The following is a 19,980-nucleotide window of genomic DNA, read 5'->3' as shown; positions in this document are numbered from 1 at the left end:
TATGGGGGATGCGGAACCACTGTCATGTTGTTCTTAGCCAAAAACTGCGCCACTTAAAAGAACCGGTGTGCAGGTTCATTGTCGTGGTGGAGAATGAGATTACCGTTATGCCATTTCTGTGGCTTTTTGCGACGCACATTTTTACGCAACCTTTTAGCATATCATAGTAAAAGTCTGCATTGTCCGTGCTTCCATGTGGGACAAATTCCCGGTGTACGATCCCCTCTTGGTCAAAGAAACAAATGAGCATCGTCTTCAATTTGCTTCTTTCCATGCGTGCTTTTTTTTGGGGGGGGGGGGTCTTGGAGACCAGGACTCTTCCTTTGACAAGATTGCAGTTTAGTTTCTGGGTCATAAGCATAAACGATGGTCTCATAGCCTCTAATGACGTTTTACCCAATGCTACACAGAATTTGATGCACACCCTTTGTTCTTTAACTCCCTCCAGATAAGAAAAATCTCAGACGGCTAATGCAACACACACACGAAAACATGTGCAACATTCAAACGCTTCCACTTCAAACCACGCTACTAGGCACACTGGCTCACAAGACACCACCGCAACACATCCTAGCGGGAAACTCGTGAACTGCAAGCGGTTTGCATGTTATGAGCACTGTCCTGGAACTTTTGGATACACCCTTGGTGGTAACGAAAGGGTTAAGCTGGGGCCGCGGTGGCTCAGTGGTAGAGCGTTCACCACTGGTGCATGGGGTCCTTGGTTCAATCTCAGCTCGCGCTTAGTGAACTTTGTAGTGGACAAACACCTTGTGCGTGGTTTTCTCGGTGTTCCCCACTTTCTTTATTGCACCATTTCATTCATTTCTCATCATCAGACATAAAACTTACAGATTTCATTTCATTAATCTAAATGAAGGGCTAGGGAAATAAACTTCATCAATCTAGTAAGATTTAGTTACGTTAGGCATAATAACTTTCACAGTTGTGATGATGCAGTGACTGTTTTTCTTTAAATTGTGTACGTAATTATACCTTTTGTGCATATATTGATTCATGATACTTCTTAGAGATTTTTCACACTGTGACATTTTCTTTCTACTTTAGCTGTGAACTCACATCACATTGTAAGAAGGAATTACTCAGTAAGTAAATAGCAATTGCATCGCATTGCAATTTCAGCATTAAAAGAACACGTATGTTCCACTTTGCCAGAAACTAGTTTTTATTCATGATGTTGTTGCGCCCAAGCTGAATTTTATAAGTTCAAATCGTGCTCTAATTGCTTACATTGATATATTAGTTTGCCCACAAAGTAACATGCAGTTACACAAATATTAACACTATTTGGTTAATATTGTTGCGGCTTTTGTCCTAATAGGAAACAGCAAACCACATCCAAGTTCAATATCATCACTATCGATTTTGAAATAATTAAACTGAAACAATATATATACGGTGCAGTTAAATTGTCACAATATGTTACTGTAGAAGTTCACAGATATTAATGTTCAATTCTAAATATGGTAAATACGGTCTTTATCGTATTTTGAAAATATTTAAAGTGAAACGATACAGTTTTTAAGTTGCAATTAAATCGGCAAATAGCCTGCATGCTAGCGACATTATTTTCCTTAGGTAGCGCAGATAGTGACATCCATTAGCGTGATTGTTTACTAATAGGAATTAGCATGATGCATAGACCGAGACGTTCTCGTTTTAAAATTAGGATAATGGTTATAGTTATTCTGCAGTCATTTGACGCAAACCAAGAACTTTCCATATTCTGTGGTCCCCAACTAGCTTCTTTTAGTTGTAGCAATTACGCGTTTGGCCGTCCATAGTTTGTGGACCCGTTTACTGATTTCTACTTTTATCATGTTCTCTTAGGATGATGATCCTTTCAGCAATATCCCAACCACTTTCTTTCTTTCTTTTTAAAATTATATCTTATACTTTGGTTGATCATCCCAGTTCGTTTGTTTCCCTTTCTCCTCAGGTAATTTTAACTGTTCTTCTTCCATCCACATTTCGAAAATTTCTTGCCATTTTTGCAAGCGTTCATGCTTTTGCCTGTAGAGTACAGTTCTCTACATGAAAGACTTGTGGAGAAACATAGGGACTCAGTAGTAAAGCCCTTGTCTGCAGTGCTGGGTCTCTGGTTCTATTCCAGAACACACCAAGTGGACTTTGTGATGGACAAACACCATATGCGTGGGTTATCTCGGAGATCTTCCATTTCCCCTCACTTTCTTCATTCCCGCATTATAATCCATCTCATTATCACAGTCTCTGTCTTAGTCTCGGTGTATAATCGTAGTACGTGAAAAAAAATCACTCTCCACAGGTTTAGTAGCTAGCTAGCGCGTGTGTCTCGTTTCACTTTATTCAAAGTACGTTTTTTGGTGTGAGAAGACAAAATATTAATTTCACAATAATTCAATTCCATTAATTACCCGTCTCCATTAGCCTAAAGAGCATAATCTTGGGGCTGTTGTTGAACTTTAAAAAAAAAATACGTTTTCTTCCTAGATCCTTCTTGAACATGAAGCCGAAAAAATCTCGATTATATTTTATATGAGTTTTATAATGCTACTTTTAAGGAATCGTAGCAATATTCCATACATTCCCAAATATAATCTTAAATAAACTTTATTTGTGAAATAACGAGTTTAATAAAACTTTCTTAATGAAATAACGAGTAAGAAGCGAAAATTCTTACAGAATTTTGATCATCTCTAAGAGTAAATTGCAGGAAAAGCACCATGTCTGCTCTAATAAACTATGGTGGGGATAGTAGTTTAATAGACGAGATATTTTCATCATTTAGGACGCACAGAAAGAATACATTTAATGCTATTGTATGTGTCAGACACTAATTTTGTTCATGATTAACAAGAGACATATTTTCTTCTTGCCATAGTCATGGTGAAATTATTTCGACTTATGCCATGCTTCCTCTCTCGTTCTCAATTCATTAGACTATTTCTGCTAGTCAATGAGCCTATGAAATAAATTCTACAAAAGCTGGATAAAACGTAATGGCAACAATGTTGTAAGTCCTTCAATATAGTCGCCCTCCATCTCTCATCACCTTTTGCCACACGTATGGAAAGCGCCGTACACTGGCACAACTCTTTGTTGATGTGTAACAGGGACTGCCATATGGCATGGATAATTGCTTATCGTGTGTTGTAGTGCTTCCCGCGAAGTGGTTCCTTCGTTTTGGAGAAAATTCATCACGAAGACTCTGAAAGCATTATTGTGCACTGCACCCGCGTGCTACTTCAATCTTGATCCACGCACGTTATTCGTCTTTCCTAGGGGGCCGCGGTGGCTCAGTGGTAGAGCGTTCACTTCTGGTGTTTGGGGTCCCGGGTTCGATTCCAGCCCCCGCCAGGTGAATTTTGTGGTGAACAAATACAGTGTGCGTGGGTTTCCTCGGGGTTCTCCCGTTTCCTTTAGCCTAACCGGCATAACCATGGGACGTAAAACTCAAAGATTTCATTTCATTTTTTCTTTATTATTATTTTCGTCTTTCCTAAACATATTACTATGGCGCTTCTGCTTTTGACTGAATAACACACCGTCATCGCATCGTTACCATTCGCCACACTTCATTCATTACATTTCTTTATCACCTACGGAACTCCTGTAGTGCTGACTAGTGAGACACAGTCCTCTGACGTAAGAAGTGTTGCCACTATTTTTTATCCTACTTATGTAGTTGCTAATATAACATTGTAGCTTCGTCCTCACATTTGTTGATTTTATCTTCTTTACAGGTTTACGTTTGACCATCTTGCTTTCAAGGAAGATCCATCAGGTGTTTATGTATCTTCACATTTCTCTAATCAGGGAAGGGAAGTGGTTCAAACCAACATCGTGCCAACTCAGCAAATATTTAATGCAAATGAAAACAGTGACACTAGTAGTTTTTCACATGGCAGTTGCGGTTCCGGGTATAATGTCATTGAAGAAGCAAAACTTGCTAGGGAAAACGCAAAGAGGAAATATACATGTGAAATATGTTCCAAAAGTTTTACGCATAGTGCAAATTTAAGATACCATGTTCGAACACATACAGGAGAGAAGCCCTATGAGTGTAAAGTGTGCAACAAAAAATTTAGTCAAAGAGGAAACCTTGTTATTCATACTAGAATTCATCGATCAGAAAAACCTTTTACGTGTTTAGTATGTTTCAAAAGCTTCCGTCTCAAGCAACACTTGAGCAGGCATTGTTTCAGTCAACATAACCTCACTGTAAAGTAACAGTGAAGGATTACGTGTGTGGTTAAGTTTGTCAAAAGGATAAGCGATTTCTAAATGTTATTCTAAAGTTAACATTTTAAAATTGTTAGATGTATGTTTTTGTTCTATATGAATTTTGATTGAAAGTCTTATTATATAGCTACTATGATGAGGCAGACGTGACATCAAAACAAAGTTTACGGTTGATCTTAAAATTTCAGGGATTTCCAGAGTACTGTAAACGTATTTCGGTATATACCTGAACCAATTAATAGATTTCACTGGTTGTTGGTTAGTGGATCAGGAATATAGCGTGTCTTTCAGCACCGAGGCTATATGGAACGTGGATCTACAACTTAACGTGGGATTTAAACGACATGAGTTCCCATTGGGAATCCATCGCAAGTCTTCTGGCGCTAACCAGATAGCCACAAGGAAGCTCTATTAGAATTGAATTAACGCCAATAGCAATTCATTGTGTTATATTTAATAATCTTTGAAAATTTTGGCAGCATAAGTTTACCTACAAACGCTATATTTCGTTCTTTTATATTACCTTAAAAAATATTATTCTGAATATTTGTCCCGAGCATATTAATGAGTAAACCAAGGACTAGATAATGGAGGTTACGTAATGTCAGTTAAACCCAGCGACCTGGACCTTGTCAATTAGTATAAGTTTATTAAACAGTGTCACTATACCTTATCTACTGAGTTTTTTTCTAGTCTTGTTCTCCTTTATTTAGTTGTTGAAGGTAACAACTATAGTATAGAGATGTACCATCTGGATCCTAAACATTCTCGCCTTTGGTGTGAGAGATCCCGAGTTCAGTTCCTGATGGGGACACTGGGTGGGAAAGTTGTAACAGCAATATCAGGCTAGCTATCCTGAATGAAGTTTTCCTGGATTTTGCTCAGGCAAATACTGGGATGGTACCTAATAAACAGGTTCCAGCCACTTCCTTCCTCCCTATCCCAGATATACTTGCCAAGGGACGTTCTCTCCCATACGTGACGGGCTTAAGGCCCAGAAATCTGTATAAATAAATGTATCGTAAACATATGTTACACTTCCAGTTAATCCTACAGTAGAAGAACACTATTGTATATAGTTTTATAGATTTTATATACCGTTTCAGGTATATTTCATTACTTCGTTATTTAAATTTTTGAGTTCATTCTGAAACTGTTGCTGCAATTAAAACTAAATTTCTGTAATGTTATTTATTTATATTGTAAATATAATTTTTAAAGTATTCTATGTGTTTATAAAAATAATTTTGAATATAATAAGTGATTGTTATATTCATACAATGGCATTTTACAGAATTTATGTAAAAATAAAGTAGTTTAATCAGTAGATGAGTGTATTTATTACTGTTCATTATATTCTAAGGCTAAAACGTGACGGTTTTATCCATATAGAAAATATTTTTTCTTCTAAATTAAGAGAAAATCTTTATCTAAAAGAATCATTTTAGACCATATTTCTGTTTTATTTTTTTAAATTCAAATTTTCCTTTTATAAGGAAAATCATATGATATTGAATGAAGATTGTGTTGCAAACAAAAAGTAGCTTTACATCCCAGAAAGTGGCAGAAATAAATAAATAAATAAAATACAGTTTAAAAAATAAACTTGAATTTGGCAGGTAAAGTTTGGAGTTGGGATAACGTAAGAAATATCCATAAAGATAGTTTTCAAGAATCTACAGACAGTGACGTTTCGAAATTAAAATATCAGATAAATATCTTTATTTTCTCAAATATGATTGTTGAATACGGAGGAAGTTTAATGATAGATATGACTTACAGAAAAAATAAATTCTTGATAAAACATGGCAAATATCGACCTTAACAATAGAATAAATGCCAAAATTTAGAAAATCCTGCGTCCACTCATTCTGATGTGATTCCAGTGCCAAGTATGGCCGAGATGAAGTCCCAGTACTAATAAATTTACGTTCCTGCGTGCCTTTTGAGCATCGAAATTATGTCATGTGGGGCTCTACAGTTTAACATGGAGTCTTATTCCGCAGAGGTTTGCGTCAACGCAATGCAGAATATTCGTTTCGGTTGGCAACAATCGGTATAGCACTTACAATTGCTTATTCCAGCTTTTGCACTACGTTGGAGTCCGTAAATTTTGAGAAGACTGGTACGGAATGAAGCTCATGGAATCCGAACACTTTTGCTCTCACTGGCTATAATACAGAAGAAAGTATTCCACGTATGAAATTGTAGTGTTAAAAGATTGGGAGCAATGTTTGAGTATAAACAAAATCAGCAGTTTGTTTACAGGGCAGTAAATGCAAAACAAAAATCCCCTTTATGTTATGTACTTCACTATTGTAAAACTTTCTTGAAACTAGTTTCATAAAAGTTTTTACAATAATTGTAGAAAGTTCACTTCCTCATGGGGCCGCGGTGGCTCAGTGGTAGAGCGTTCACCTCTGGTGCTAGGGGTCCCGGGTTCGATCCCAGCCCCCGCCAAGTGAACTTTGTGGTGGACAAACACCGTGTGCGTGGGTTTTCTCAGGGCTCTCCCAGTTTCTTCATTCCACCATTTCATTCATTACTCATCATCACCGTCTCCTTTAGCCTAACCGGCATAACCGTGGGACGTAAAACTCAAAGATTTCATTTCATTTTTTTTCACTTCCTCATGGATTGATAATATATCTTTTAAAATGTCAAATTATTTTACATAAAGTCGACCAATTTTAGAAGTAGCTGTGAGAAAAACTGAACCTGTAGACAAGAATTACGACATTAATAAGTTTTCTTTCCTTAGCTTGAAGCGGTACAATTGTAATTTTCACCTATGCTACTTCCCCTCGAGAGGCTCAACTGCTGATGGTCAATTAGAAAACTGTAATGATTCTCCGTAAGTTAGACTGCCTATAAGGGTAATATATAATACAAAGCATACTTCATTATCTCAAGACCCAAAATAGCAAATTTTCGAACACAATAGATGTTAGATCTCTAATATTGAGTATATATAATATGTAAGAAAAAGAGAGAGAGTGTAGTTGCTTACTTCCTCTAACCGTTATTTATGAAAAAGTTGGGAAATGCAAACAAATGACGATTAATTTGGAATAATAAAGTGTAAAGAAAAGAATCTCGAAAAATTCCGCAGACATGCCCTCTGATGTTCTCTGCACTAATATTAAAGACCATATTAACCCATCATTAGTATGCAACAGTACTTGTAAGATGTAAAAATATAATAAACGAAAATAAAATTAGACTGAATGGTTATATCTCCTCGTCCTCCTAAATATTTATGGAGTTGAAACGTGTTGGATGCTTGTATTATTCTGATTCTTTCAATACGCAAGAAAAGAACAGAGCATGATTGTTCATGTTGAAAACTATTCACACCCCTATAATACAACGTCTTTTCTATATGGTAGTTTCTCTTTTTCTTACAGGTGGAAAAACAAAGATCCAGTTATCCTTACTCATGATGATACATCTTTCTGTGTAAAAACTCATTTGGATCCTTTATTCAATCCTAGTGATATATCAGGATATCATGATGGGAAATATAAGCATGCATGTAATGTGTGTTGCAAGACATTTGAAAGAAAAAGAGATGTGATTGTACACATGAGAATTCATACAGGGGAAAAGCCTTATGTGTGTCCAGAATGCAGTAAGGCATTCAGTCAAAGAGGGAACCTACTTGCTCATTCAAGAATCCATCGCGATGAAAAGCCTTTCACGTGTGTCGTCTGCAGCGAGAACTTTCGACAAAAATATCATTTGAAAAGACATTACATTCGTAAACATCGATCGGAAGATGGACGTTATTAGTAGTATAGAGCGTTACCTGTATGACGTAAACTTAAGTTTTTAAAATAAACTGACGGGTTATTACTCCTTCTTCTAAATACTTTCTTTGAACGTAAAAGCGCAATGGATGCTTTATATTATTGTGATAAAGTATGCAGAAAAGTAATAGGGCCGGTTATTCATGTTAAAAAATATTATCAACTTTACAATATAACGTCTTTTCTATATGGTAGTTTCTCTTTTTCTTGCAGGTGGAAAAACAAAGATCCAGTTATTCTTACTCATGACGATACCTCTTTGTTTGTAAAAACTCATTTGGATCCTTTGTTCGATCCTAGTGATAAATCTGGATATCATGATGGGAAATATAAGCATGCATGTAATGTGTGTTGGAAGACATTTGAATCAAAAAGAGACGTGATGGTACACATGAGAATTCACACAGGAGAAAAGCCTTATGTTTGTCCAGAATGTAATAAGGCATTCAGTCAGCGAGGGAACCTACTTCTTCATTCAAGAATCCATCGCGATGAAAAACCTTTCACGTGTGTCGTCTGCAGCGAGAGCTTCCGACAAAAATGCCACTTGAAAAGACACTACATTCGTAAACATCGATCAGAGGATGGACGTTATTAGTATACAGCGTTACTTGTAAGACGTAAACTTTAAGTTTTTAAAATAAACTGATGGGTGATTGCTCCTCCTTCTAAATACTTTCTTTGAACGTAAAAGCGCAATGGATACTTTATATTATTGTGATAAAGTATGCAGAAAAGTAATAGGGCCGGTTATTCATGTTAAAAGATATTATCAACTTTACAATACAACGTCTTTTCTATATGGTAGTTTCTCTTTTTCTTGCAGGTGCAAAAGCAAAGATCCAGCTATCCTTATTCCTGATGATGCAGCCTTCTATGTACAAACTCAATTGGATCCGTTGTACGATCCCAGTGATATGTCAGGAGATCATGATGGGAAAAGTAAATTTAAGCATGCATGTGATGTGTGTCGGAAGAGATTTGAAAGAAGAAGGGACCTGATGGTACACATAAGAAGACACACAGGAGAGAAGCCATACGTGTGTTCGGTATGTAATAAGGCATTCAGTCAGCGTGGGAACTTAATCACTCACTCAAGGATCCATAGCGATTTAAAGCCTTTCACGTGCGTGGTCTGTAATGAGAACTTCCGACAAAAGACCCATTTGAAAAGACATTACATTCGTAAACATCGATCAGAACATGGACGTGAAAGAGGATGTATTTGTGGAGCAGGAAAACCGCACCCTCAGAACGAAAACCAAATTGACTGAACAAATACTTTTGCAGTGATTAATAAAAGTGCATTGTGTAAAGTGAATTAAATTAATATTTAAAGAGTGGCAACTCATAATAATGAGTCTTATCTATTTAAAAACCGATTTATAAAGTAAAGTCTAAACAAATTGTTTCATGATCTGATCCGTGAACTTAACAGATACGTTCTTTACGGAGTCACATTCCTGGCAGTATCAGAGCAAGTACAAATAATTTGGTGGTAGTATCTGTGGCTCAATCAAATGAAACTGTGACAGAAAAAAAATAAAATAGAATAAAACTTGTTAATTATTAAATAAATTATGATACCGTTTTGGTCTCCATGGTAGAATCTTGAGTAAATACATGACTTGCATTAAGAATAAGATCCTTAACACATACCATTGAAGATTCCATTAAATAGTGCTAGAATTTAGAATGTGGTCTAGATTGCTAAAGTGCCTTTGATGTTCTATTTCAAAACTTGGTCTGAACTCGCAGCGTAAATTTGAACAAAGTGTTTTTGATAGCATAGCGTCCTAATAATGTAATACTATCAATAAGTCTACTGAAAGCATATAATCTTGGATGAAGATCTCAGTAATCGTTTAGATTGCACGTTATTAGTGATTCCCATTTTTTTATTATATTTCTGTTACATAAGATCATAAAGTCAGTCCGTGGATGTGTTTTCGATACGTTGTAAAATCTCTGTATATCTTGAAATCCAATTGAGAAATTCTAAACATTATGTTAAGAATGTTGAACGAAACATCAAACACATTTCGAATATAAATCTAAAAATTTTGCCTTATGTATTCAATAGATGAATTATTTAAATAATTTCAACGAGCGCTGCCACTTTCATCAACAACTTCTTAAAACTGCTGAACGAGACTTACTGTTAAGATCTTCCTTCCTGTGAACTATCCTGAAGAATTAATGAAGCTTTAATGATCGGAAATGTAGTTATAGTTGATGATAAAACCGAAAATTCCGGAGAAATTGTTTATCACTTTCCATCTAAAGTTTTTTTTAAAGAAAGTGATATATATATATATATACAGTGGGAGAAGAGAATAACGAAACTGATCTTTTTCCAAAAATAAACACATCATCATCTTGAAAACGAATGTTGAAATAAGTAAATATCAACGCTGAGCTGCCTGTCAGTTTTGTATACAGTAATTACAAAATATTTTAACTATCATGCATGTACTTTTATTTAGTGTATTTCTAGAATACTTTCTAATTAACTAACATATAAACCGTTTTAAAAATTTACTGATGAAAGCAGCAGAACACACTGAAATTATTTATAATAATGAACTTAGCTGGATACACAAGGTAAGAATTTTACAATCATTGTACATCTTATAGCATCCATAAGTAAATACACATTTGGAATAGTTGCATATTTTCATTTATACTTACTTGAAAACTGAAAAATAGTAATTCTTTAAGTGGGGAAAATAAGAAAATAAATGTATACATCATAAAATTTACGCTGAAATTACATGGTGCTAAATAGTATCCCGGTGACATTTTCGAATCTATAATCTATATTTTTCAGTATTCACTTAGATTCTGTCTTTGATCTCCATAATAGACTCTAGGTCTTGTCATATACAACTGATACTAAAAAAAGAACATTAACTCTAAATAAATAGACAAATTGGCATTTATCACTGTTTTGTGGTATTTGGTAAGTCCCAACAATAGAGCTTGTGTTGTCCTAATCATGTCATCTGTCAGTAGTTTTCCCGTTATTTTCATAATCATAAGGAAATGTGAATCTTCTGCGTCGTCGGCTTAAACGATGAAAAACAGCTTTGCTGATCATCATATATGTAAGAATGTAAAGTAACATTATTAAACATTATAATAATTTGAGTATAGAAAAATTGCATCAGTGTACTTTCTATCCAACTAGTGACCGTCGATTGAAGTATATCGTTTTGTGACAAGAAAGCAGGAACGTTTAAATACTGAGAATACGTTATACAATTTGTAAAGGAAAGTAGGTATTAACCAACCTAACGTAAAGAAATCGAACTAAGCTTTACCTCATATTAAAACCACTGTGACTCACTGACGATAGTTCGCAGCTAGTGTAAAGAGTCTCTGATTTGTTCCCAGTCCATGTGAGTTTGTACTGTACATCTTATTTACCGAAGTTCTTGCCGTTTCCTTCCACATTTTTATTACACTAATATGTCCATAATCATTCATTTACACTTCCGTCTATTTTAGTAAAACTTTAAACATTACACTAAAAGAATTAATTTAATTTCACTTATTTACTGTAACAGAAAATCGACTTATAACTGCGGCATTATCAGGAGAATATCAGTAGAACAATTTATGAACTTTTATTCTAATTTTCCTAGGTTTGTTCTTCACTCTCAATGTCTGAACATTGGTCGAGAAACATTAGTTTGATCTTCATTATTTGCAATCTGTACTTTCATATGTTGGAGCAAAGTTAAACGTTATTTGTTTCTATAGCCTTCTGTGTAATACTTAAAGTATACTCACAACAATTTTTTAGATGCGTTAGTATATATATATACAGAAGTACCTTGTATAATGCGGTTAATTAGTTCTACACTCTACAAAATCGACTTACTCGATATCTATTTACAATATCTTTAAATTTAATTTGTTGATCGCAAAAATTACGATAATAAACAATAATAATAATTTGGTGATTTTTGCCCATTCGTAAATATGCGAAATAATAAAAACCGTTTTAGAGAAAATGTCGCATTGTTCAAAATCGTGTTATAAAAGATATTCCTTTATATTTATGTCAGATAAAAGAAAATGGGATCGTTTTTATTATTATTATTATTATTATTATTATTATTATTTTTAAAGAACCGGTTGTATTATATTTATCAATGAATCTGTAAACGAACTAGAGAGAACAGTTTTTTTTCATTTTTTTAAAAAAAACATAACTTTAAATTTAATAGGCGGTGATCAGCTTTCTCGATTTGCGTAGTTTTGTGCAATATTTATTTAAGTGGAAGAGTACTGTTTATAATTCTTTTGATTTCTTAATGTTATACGAACGTTGATTTCTATGTATTCCTAATATAAAGTTTAGAATATATGTATAAACAATATTTGTAACTACCTAAATGAATTTAGTTTAAATAGTTAAAAATGCGTTGTTCAAAAAATAAAATGTATGTATTATTTTGGTTAATTTCAGTCTAATGTAAGTTACAGTGCTCTTTCATGGCCAAATGGCAAATGTTTGTGCTTTGTGTACATTGGCCTAGTGGGATACTAGACTCGGATAGTGGTGATTTGGGTCCCACTATAAACAGTAGGTTCGTTTCATATAGGCTTGTAACTAAAAAGAGACGTTAAACTTGAATCAGTCTGGTGTGAGCTTATATGTTAAAATAAATCATATATATATTTATTATCAAAATAATTTGTTCACTTCTTTTTTATTTAGTCAGTACCATGCTTTATCATGTAAATCATGTGTTTACATTCCTGTTGCTCAAATTATTTCGGTGCAGAACTTCTTAGGAAAAATATTATTTTGCTTTAATATATTAAGTGAGGTTCAATGTTCAAACTTAGTCCTAGTGCCATAATATAAGAATATATTCCGATATATTAGTAATCTCTCTTAAATATGAGTTGATACTTTAATTTTTTAAGAAAACAAAAGAGTATTTCATAAATGTACGTTATTATTGTTTCTTTTGTTTCTAAAAGTAACACTTGTAGCCGAAGAGATTGTCAAAATATGTTTAAGCTATATTTTCTGAATATTCCAGACCATGTATTGCATGATTTTTGTAATTTATGGGGGAAATTAATAATAGAACGTGTAATTAATTAGAAGTATCTTATAGATGGTTGTGTTACGTTTGTTCAAAATCGAATAATGTGCGAATATTCAAATAAAAAGTTGTTTTGATTTTAAGAACACTAGTGTGGATTTACATACCATAATATTCAATTTTAGCAATGGTTTTTAGAAGGTAATTATAGGTGAAAAAATTACTATATCATGAGTAGAAGCATGATTATTTTTTGTTGCAGTCATTTGTTAAATTATATAATGAAGAAAAACGTATTTTTATAGAAATAAAATGGATACAAGTAACGCAAGAGGTAAAGAAGGCATGGAAAAGAATAATTGTAGCATACAGAGGTCGAAGAATTTCTTGTCAACTTCTGGGTTGTTAACTGGCATGGGGACTACTTACAAAGCCAAAGAATTTATTATGTTGATTCCTAGAGCAAGAATAATCAATCCTTCTCCATTATATTTGAATGTACTGTGCACAAAAACTCAGTTATTTCGAGTTTCATGCTCTCTGTAGATGAGAACTTGCCGATTGTCGGGCTGGAGACTGAATCTCAACTCATCGGAGAACAGAACCTGGCTTCACCCGACATGCTTCTAATCATGACGTTCCATAGCCCTATTTTTACTATGTTTTGCAATTAAAACAAGTACACCTTTTACCTGTGTGTATAGAGGTCAGATGTTTATTTAGACATTTTCCTCGATTTTTCGAACATTTCTTGTTGTTTGAAGCGGTTCCTAAATTTGAAGAATGACACCCCGCGACACCTGAAAGCTATAGACATATACCGCTATGTCTATTCCCCTTCCATCTTGTCTATGGATCTCTCCGGCAAATATTCCTGTAAATTATACTGATGGTGCATTATTCTACCTACAGTCAGATTTTAATTTATGAATTCCATTGTCGCCCCACCTCTGAACTCTGGTGTCTCCGAATTTCTTCCTTCGTGCTAGAATTTCTGAATCATGTGCTCTGATGCTAGAAATAAATGATTCAATTGACTACCTGCCGTTGACATTCCTTTTTGTGTTTAATGGCACGGTTTTGTGTGATGGCTCTGATGATACATTAATTGATGCAGGTGTCCATATGTCGCGGCCATTTCTTTTCCTACCTATTGATATGGTTTCTTGTGGTTTAGAGCTCGTAATGTCACTTTCCGAAGATATTTTTGAAGATCCTTTTCGTTGTTCACCAATTATTTTGAACGGTGCACTGGCGTACTTAAATCGAGGGTACCTGTTTGTAAACCAACGCTCTTCCACAATATACGGAAAATAAAAATTTACTGTATTAACACAATAAAATATCAAACGACCATGTCCTGAAACGATATGAACTTGTATGCTTCAGTCCTGCTTAATGACATTGTGTGTACGTCACTCGAGTAGTGTATTTACTTAGTATTCAAAATATTAGACCAGTGTCCTTCCCAGCTTTTTCGTGGTTATTGTATTCATTAATGTTATAATAGTGATGAGTTGCGGATCTGTTGAAATGATTTTAGTTACTAATTATATCATGGCTTTATTGTAGTTAACGTATGTAAAGGTTATTCTACAACATAATAGCATTGTTTTTTCTGTAGTCGATTAGCATTCGCCAACTTGTAGATGCTGTTATATGTGCAGTTGTACTAAGTACTATATATCGAGTTTCTTATTCCTGTATAAAGTTTTGTTTGATAGTTTTGTACAAAACCCCATTTTTTTTTTTTTTTTTCTGTTTATGTACTGATAGCATCATCCATAACTTGAAAAGGGAAATTTGTAATGTAAACCTTCTTGTGACTGTTTACGAAGAAGAGATGTAACAGTCTGTTCAAAGTAATAAATTTGTTTATCGTTTTCACTAATATAGTTCTGTTTTCATATATTTATTATTTTTATTTTCATACCAATATCTTGAGATGTTAAAGCATTTTATTTGGTGAATCTATTACTTAAAAATAGTACAAATGCTAATTAATATATTCGGGCAGTTGAAAAGTATTATAAAAGTGAGCTTCCTTTTATGTTGTTCTCGTTGCAAAACAAGTCTATTCTGTCTTATCAGTTGCAGTACTTTTTCATTCAAAGGTGAGAAGTAACTTCGAAGTGATTAGGGTTGGTATATCGTCTTCCATCTCTGTTATGGCGGTATGGAGGTTGAGCTGCAAAGCCTTCTGATCTCTTTGACATTCTTCTTTGCCGTTTAGATTTTTTTAGTCGAGAAACCACATTCATAAATTACTTTGGCCACTCACGGAATATTTATTGAGTCCACTGATGGACAATAATCTGACTTATCATCAGTTGATTCACAGTTTTGTTAATACACAACTGCATTCAGGATAAGTGTTTGCTTGAGTAGTAAATATATGTACGTATGTCGTTCGTATTAAGTTGCATTATGTCTTGTTTCCATCAAAATTAACCAATGGGATTTGTGATAAAATTAAAAGATACGTTGAGTGCATCATGGCAGCATTTTATTGAAAACAACGATGTTTTGCATTGTACTACACCAGTATGTCCAAAAATTAATCGACTCGCTTTTCACTCTGAATTATTTAAAAGAGTATTACGAAGATAAATGATTGTATAAGAAGAATATCATCACAATTGTTGATGTTATGAATTCTAACCAATGAATACCGTGTCCAGGGGAAGTATTCACTTAGCCGGAAATTCGCAAATTGACGCTAGGCAGATATGTTTTTTTAAGCACAGTAATTCTCATTAATGTGACCTTTCACAAAGTACAAAGTAAGGCGAAGTTTCTGTGACAATCCCCATAGCAAGTGTTATCTTTCACAAAGTACAAAGTAAGACGAAGTTTCTGTGACAATCCCCATAGCAAGTGTTATATGTGAGAAAGGTTTCCTTTTTCCTTTGATATCTCAGGAACACCATCTAATAAAAGAAAATTCGATCAGAAGCAGTTGGTTGGTCTTGCATAGCTGATAAGTTCGTTTTCTAGCAACTACATACATTTCATAGTATACTAAGCTCCCATTACAATCATTTAAAATAATGCAAAATTTTTTACATGTAAATATCTTGATGTGCTGTAATATTTTTTTTCGAAATCATATACAAATGATTATCAGAATAATAGAAACACTTGGAGTTGGAAGCGAGCAATCTCTGAGTTGATAACGTTCAGGCTTCAACTACAGTACCGGGCTGTTAGTGGTGGTGTGTTAGAGTAAAATCCGTACCACGTAAGTAGCAGTAGAACGACAGTGTGCAATGAACTAAGCAGACGGTGATAGTGTAAAATTGGTGCTCTCTCTTGATTTCCAAAGAGGGCAGATTGTTGGCGCTCGATTATATGGTGCGAGCGTGTAGAAAGTGACAAGAGTATTGGATGTGTTGTGAGGTCAGTGCCGAAGGTGATGGATGGCGTACGAAACCCGCGGCAAAACCACTCAGTGAAGAGGAACAGGGATGGGAAGCAAATCTTTAAGACAAGTTCTGCCGAACATTAAAATGGATTTGTCACTCAATGCCACTGCGGTGCAAGTGACGGAGGAATTCAACCTGCACCTCACACACACAGCCTGTATCGACAATCACAGTCTGCTGCGAGTTAAACGACATTGACATACGAGATTGGGTTGCACGTGCAAAACCCCACTCATAAAGGAACATAACACTTTAGCACAACACCAGTAGTGCCGCGAACATGGAACTGATGATGACTGGGAAAGTCGTGATATGGTTGGATGAGTTGGCCTTATTTCAAACCACTGACCGTCTTTGTGTGTGTGTGTGTGTGTGTGTCGCATGCAAAGAAGCGTATGCTCACTTGTCAGTGTCTTTGCTCAATCGTGATACCTTAGTTTTCAGTGGATCTTGGTCTAATGCTCGGCTGCATGACTATCCGTGATTTTGTCACCATTTTAGGGGACCATTTGCTCCTATGTTCCAGATGTTAGAACAACGACGCCATGCACCAATTCACAAAGCTGAAGCTGTTGCTGCATGCTTTGAGGAGCATCAGGATAAAGTTAAACGCCGTCCCTGGCTCGTCCAGTTACCAGGTCTGAATATAATTGAACATCTGAGTTCCGTTTTGGATATACAAATCCGGCGCAGATTTCCGCTTCCACCCTCTCTCACGGAACTGAGTGATGCATTGTACACAGAAATATGTAAAATTCCATCTGCTACCATTCACAAGATCTATGACTCCATTCCAAATTGCATCAGAGCTGTCCTGAGATCGAAAAGTGGTCCAACGCATATTAATCTGATAAGTTTCTCTGTTTAGGTGTTTTCATTATTTTGAGAACCATCTATGTTTTACCAAAAAAAAAAAAAAAAAAAGTTAACTGCTCTTTGAGTAATAAGTAGGAACTACTAGCTTTTGTAAGGATATATAGAAAAGTAAATTTGCTTATTAGTATATTTTACGTCCTACCCGCGTAAATATAGTAGTTCTGCTGCTTCTAATAAGTTGAACAACTAGAAAGATTTTTACTCGCGAAAGTACATCAACTTTAAGCAATGAGTTCGATGGGTGTATTTCATGCTAAGTCTGTATTCAGATCTCCAAAGTTATAGAAATTTGAAATTATTTTTAAGAGTGAGGTTGATTTGAGTGTCCCAATTCTATTCCAGTAATGAAATGGATTTATTGTTCCTATTGTTATTTGAAATATTACCCACGAATACAAGTTGGGTATAGAGAGGGAAAAGGAAAGGTCGCATGCAGCTCGTGGCCTGCAAAACAGTTTTTTTTTTTTTTTTTTTAATTTTGTAAGTTTAACGTTTCACGGTTATGCTTACGGTTTATGCTCGTTAGGCTAAAGGAGATGGATGATTAATAAGAGTAAATAATTGTAAATGTATCTTCTTTGTGCTCCTACCAGGAATCGAACCCGCGAACTTGTGCACCAAAGGCACAAGCGCTGGCCACTAGACCAGCGGGGAGGGCTGAAACAGTTCGTATGAGTGGACATTGAAAAGAAATGAAATGGATGATTTAATACAGTTTATATTATTACGAAAAGTAGTGTAAGGTGCATTCAGTTTTCATCCTTTCACAACGGTCGTTCAAGGTTGACCGGGATTTTCGTACATAAATAATCGATGAAGAGCCAGATCATGATGAAACTTGTGGATGACGTAATGTATTCCTTTTCGAGTAACTAGCGCCCGGCATGACGTATTTGGCGCATGCGCAGCAGTTGCAGCGAACATGGCGGCAAACAATGTGTCTGTTACTGTGGAGCAGCGGTATGTAATCAAATTTCTTGTGAAGGAGAAAGTTAAACCAGCTGAGATTTTCAAAAAATTGCAAGTACAGTATGGTGAACAAACGATGTCACGGACAAGAGTGTACGAATGGTGTGAACAGTTTCGCGAAGGACCGGAACTGGTGACTGCAGTCACATCAGTGAATATTGCACATGTTAAGCAAATGATTCTTGAGAACCGGCGAGTAACATTGCGGGATATTGCTCCCAAGATGAATATTAGTGTCGGGAGTGTTGAGACAATCATTCACGACCACTTACGCTTCCGCAAAATTTGTGCAAGGTGGGTTCCCCGCCAGCTGACATTTAATCAGAAGTGGACATGCATGACAAGTCTGTGAACAGCTTCTGAATTAGTTTCGTGCCGAAGGTGATGAATTGTTGCAATCCGTCATCACGTGTGATGAAACATGGTTGCACAATTCAACCCCAGAGACCAAAAGAAGCAGCATGGAGTGGCGGCATATAAGTTCCCCGCCGCCCAAGAAAAGCAAAACGCATCTGTGCGCTGGAAAGATAATGGCAAGTGTCTTCTGGGACGTGAAGGGTGTTATCCATGTTTATTTTCTGGACAAAGGGAGCACAATTAATGCCCAGTATTACTTCACATTGTTGAGTGGTGCTGTACGAAAGTCCATTCGCAAGAAAAGACCTGGGATGTCTAGTAATTTCATTCTTCTCCATGACAATGCCCGGCCTCACACGGCTAATGTCACAACAGTAACTCTGGCCGAAATGCGCTGGGAAGTTCTGCCCCATCCCCTCTACAGTCCACATTTAGCCCCCAGTGATTATCATTTGTTTGCACCCCTTAAAGACCATCTGGGAGGGAAGAAATGCACGACAGATAAAGCACTGCGGAACGATGTCCTCCAGTGGCTACGACAACAAACAAGTTCTCTCTACGCCAAAGGAATCAGGGAGCTGCCACAACAATGGCAACAGTGCCTCGACGCGCACGGAGAATACTTTGAAAAGCTGGCATAGTTTGATGCTTCTTGTGCCATCTGTTTCTTCTGAAGAAATAAAAGTCCCGGTCAACCTTGAACGACCCTTGTATCTTAGTTTCAACACAGTTATGGTTTCTTTTGGGTTTTGATTTTAAAGATCCCTAAACAATGGCAGAAGTCACAACAGTAAAACAATTTTCGCTACAGGCTAAGAAAAAAAAAAAAAAAAAAGCTTACCTGATGTCTAGTGCTTGTATACTAAAATTAGTGTATGAAGTAAGTTTTCTTCCCGTAGCTTCAATCGAAAAAATTAACGACTTTCCTCAAGAGCCGCCACTATAGATATACTACATTGACTTGATTCCTAGTCTTCCGTTGCAAGCGCTGCTATCAGCTTAAGGAATTCCACTCGCTTTCTCTCGCTTAACAACAGCTGAACCCTTATTGGCTCAACGCGTAGGTGTGTGAGGGTGTGAGCGTTAGTTCGCATTTTTGCCACGGCTCAAGACATTTTGGCAGCACAATAGCTCTAAATCAAATTGTAAAATCTCCTTTCGTAGTCACATTCAGAAGCGCGATTCTGAGTGCAGAGTTATTCTCCTTTTATGACTTTATTTCTGTTAGTAAGTTTG

The 19,980-nt window shown here is 35.7% G+C and overlaps 1 protein-coding gene across 1 annotated transcript in view; it reads left to right on the top strand.

Annotated features, from left to right (window-relative positions):
- Positions 1 to 15,008, top strand: part of LOC145681826 (uncharacterized) — a 73,738-nt gene extending 58,730 nt beyond the window's left edge. The window contains exons 6-9 of the mRNA XM_081753434.1: positions 3,744 to 3,920; positions 7,650 to 7,943; positions 8,265 to 8,558; positions 8,878 to 15,008. Coding sequence (XP_081609560.1) covers positions 3,744 to 3,920; positions 7,650 to 7,943; positions 8,265 to 8,558; positions 8,878 to 9,325 — 1,213 coding nt within the window. The 3' untranslated portion in view covers positions 9,326 to 15,008. The remainder of the gene's footprint in view (positions 1 to 3,743; positions 3,921 to 7,649; positions 7,944 to 8,264; positions 8,559 to 8,877) is intronic.
- Positions 15,009 to 19,980: the final 4,972 nt, after the last annotated feature.

This window comes from Thermobia domestica, chromosome 3, assembly GCF_964235325.1.
Source record: "Thermobia domestica chromosome 3, izTheDome1.hap1.1, whole genome shotgun sequence".
NCBI classification, from domain to species: Eukaryota; Metazoa; Arthropoda; class Insecta; order Zygentoma; family Lepismatidae; genus Thermobia; species Thermobia domestica.
This window is presented reverse-complemented; position numbering and strand designations above follow the sequence as displayed.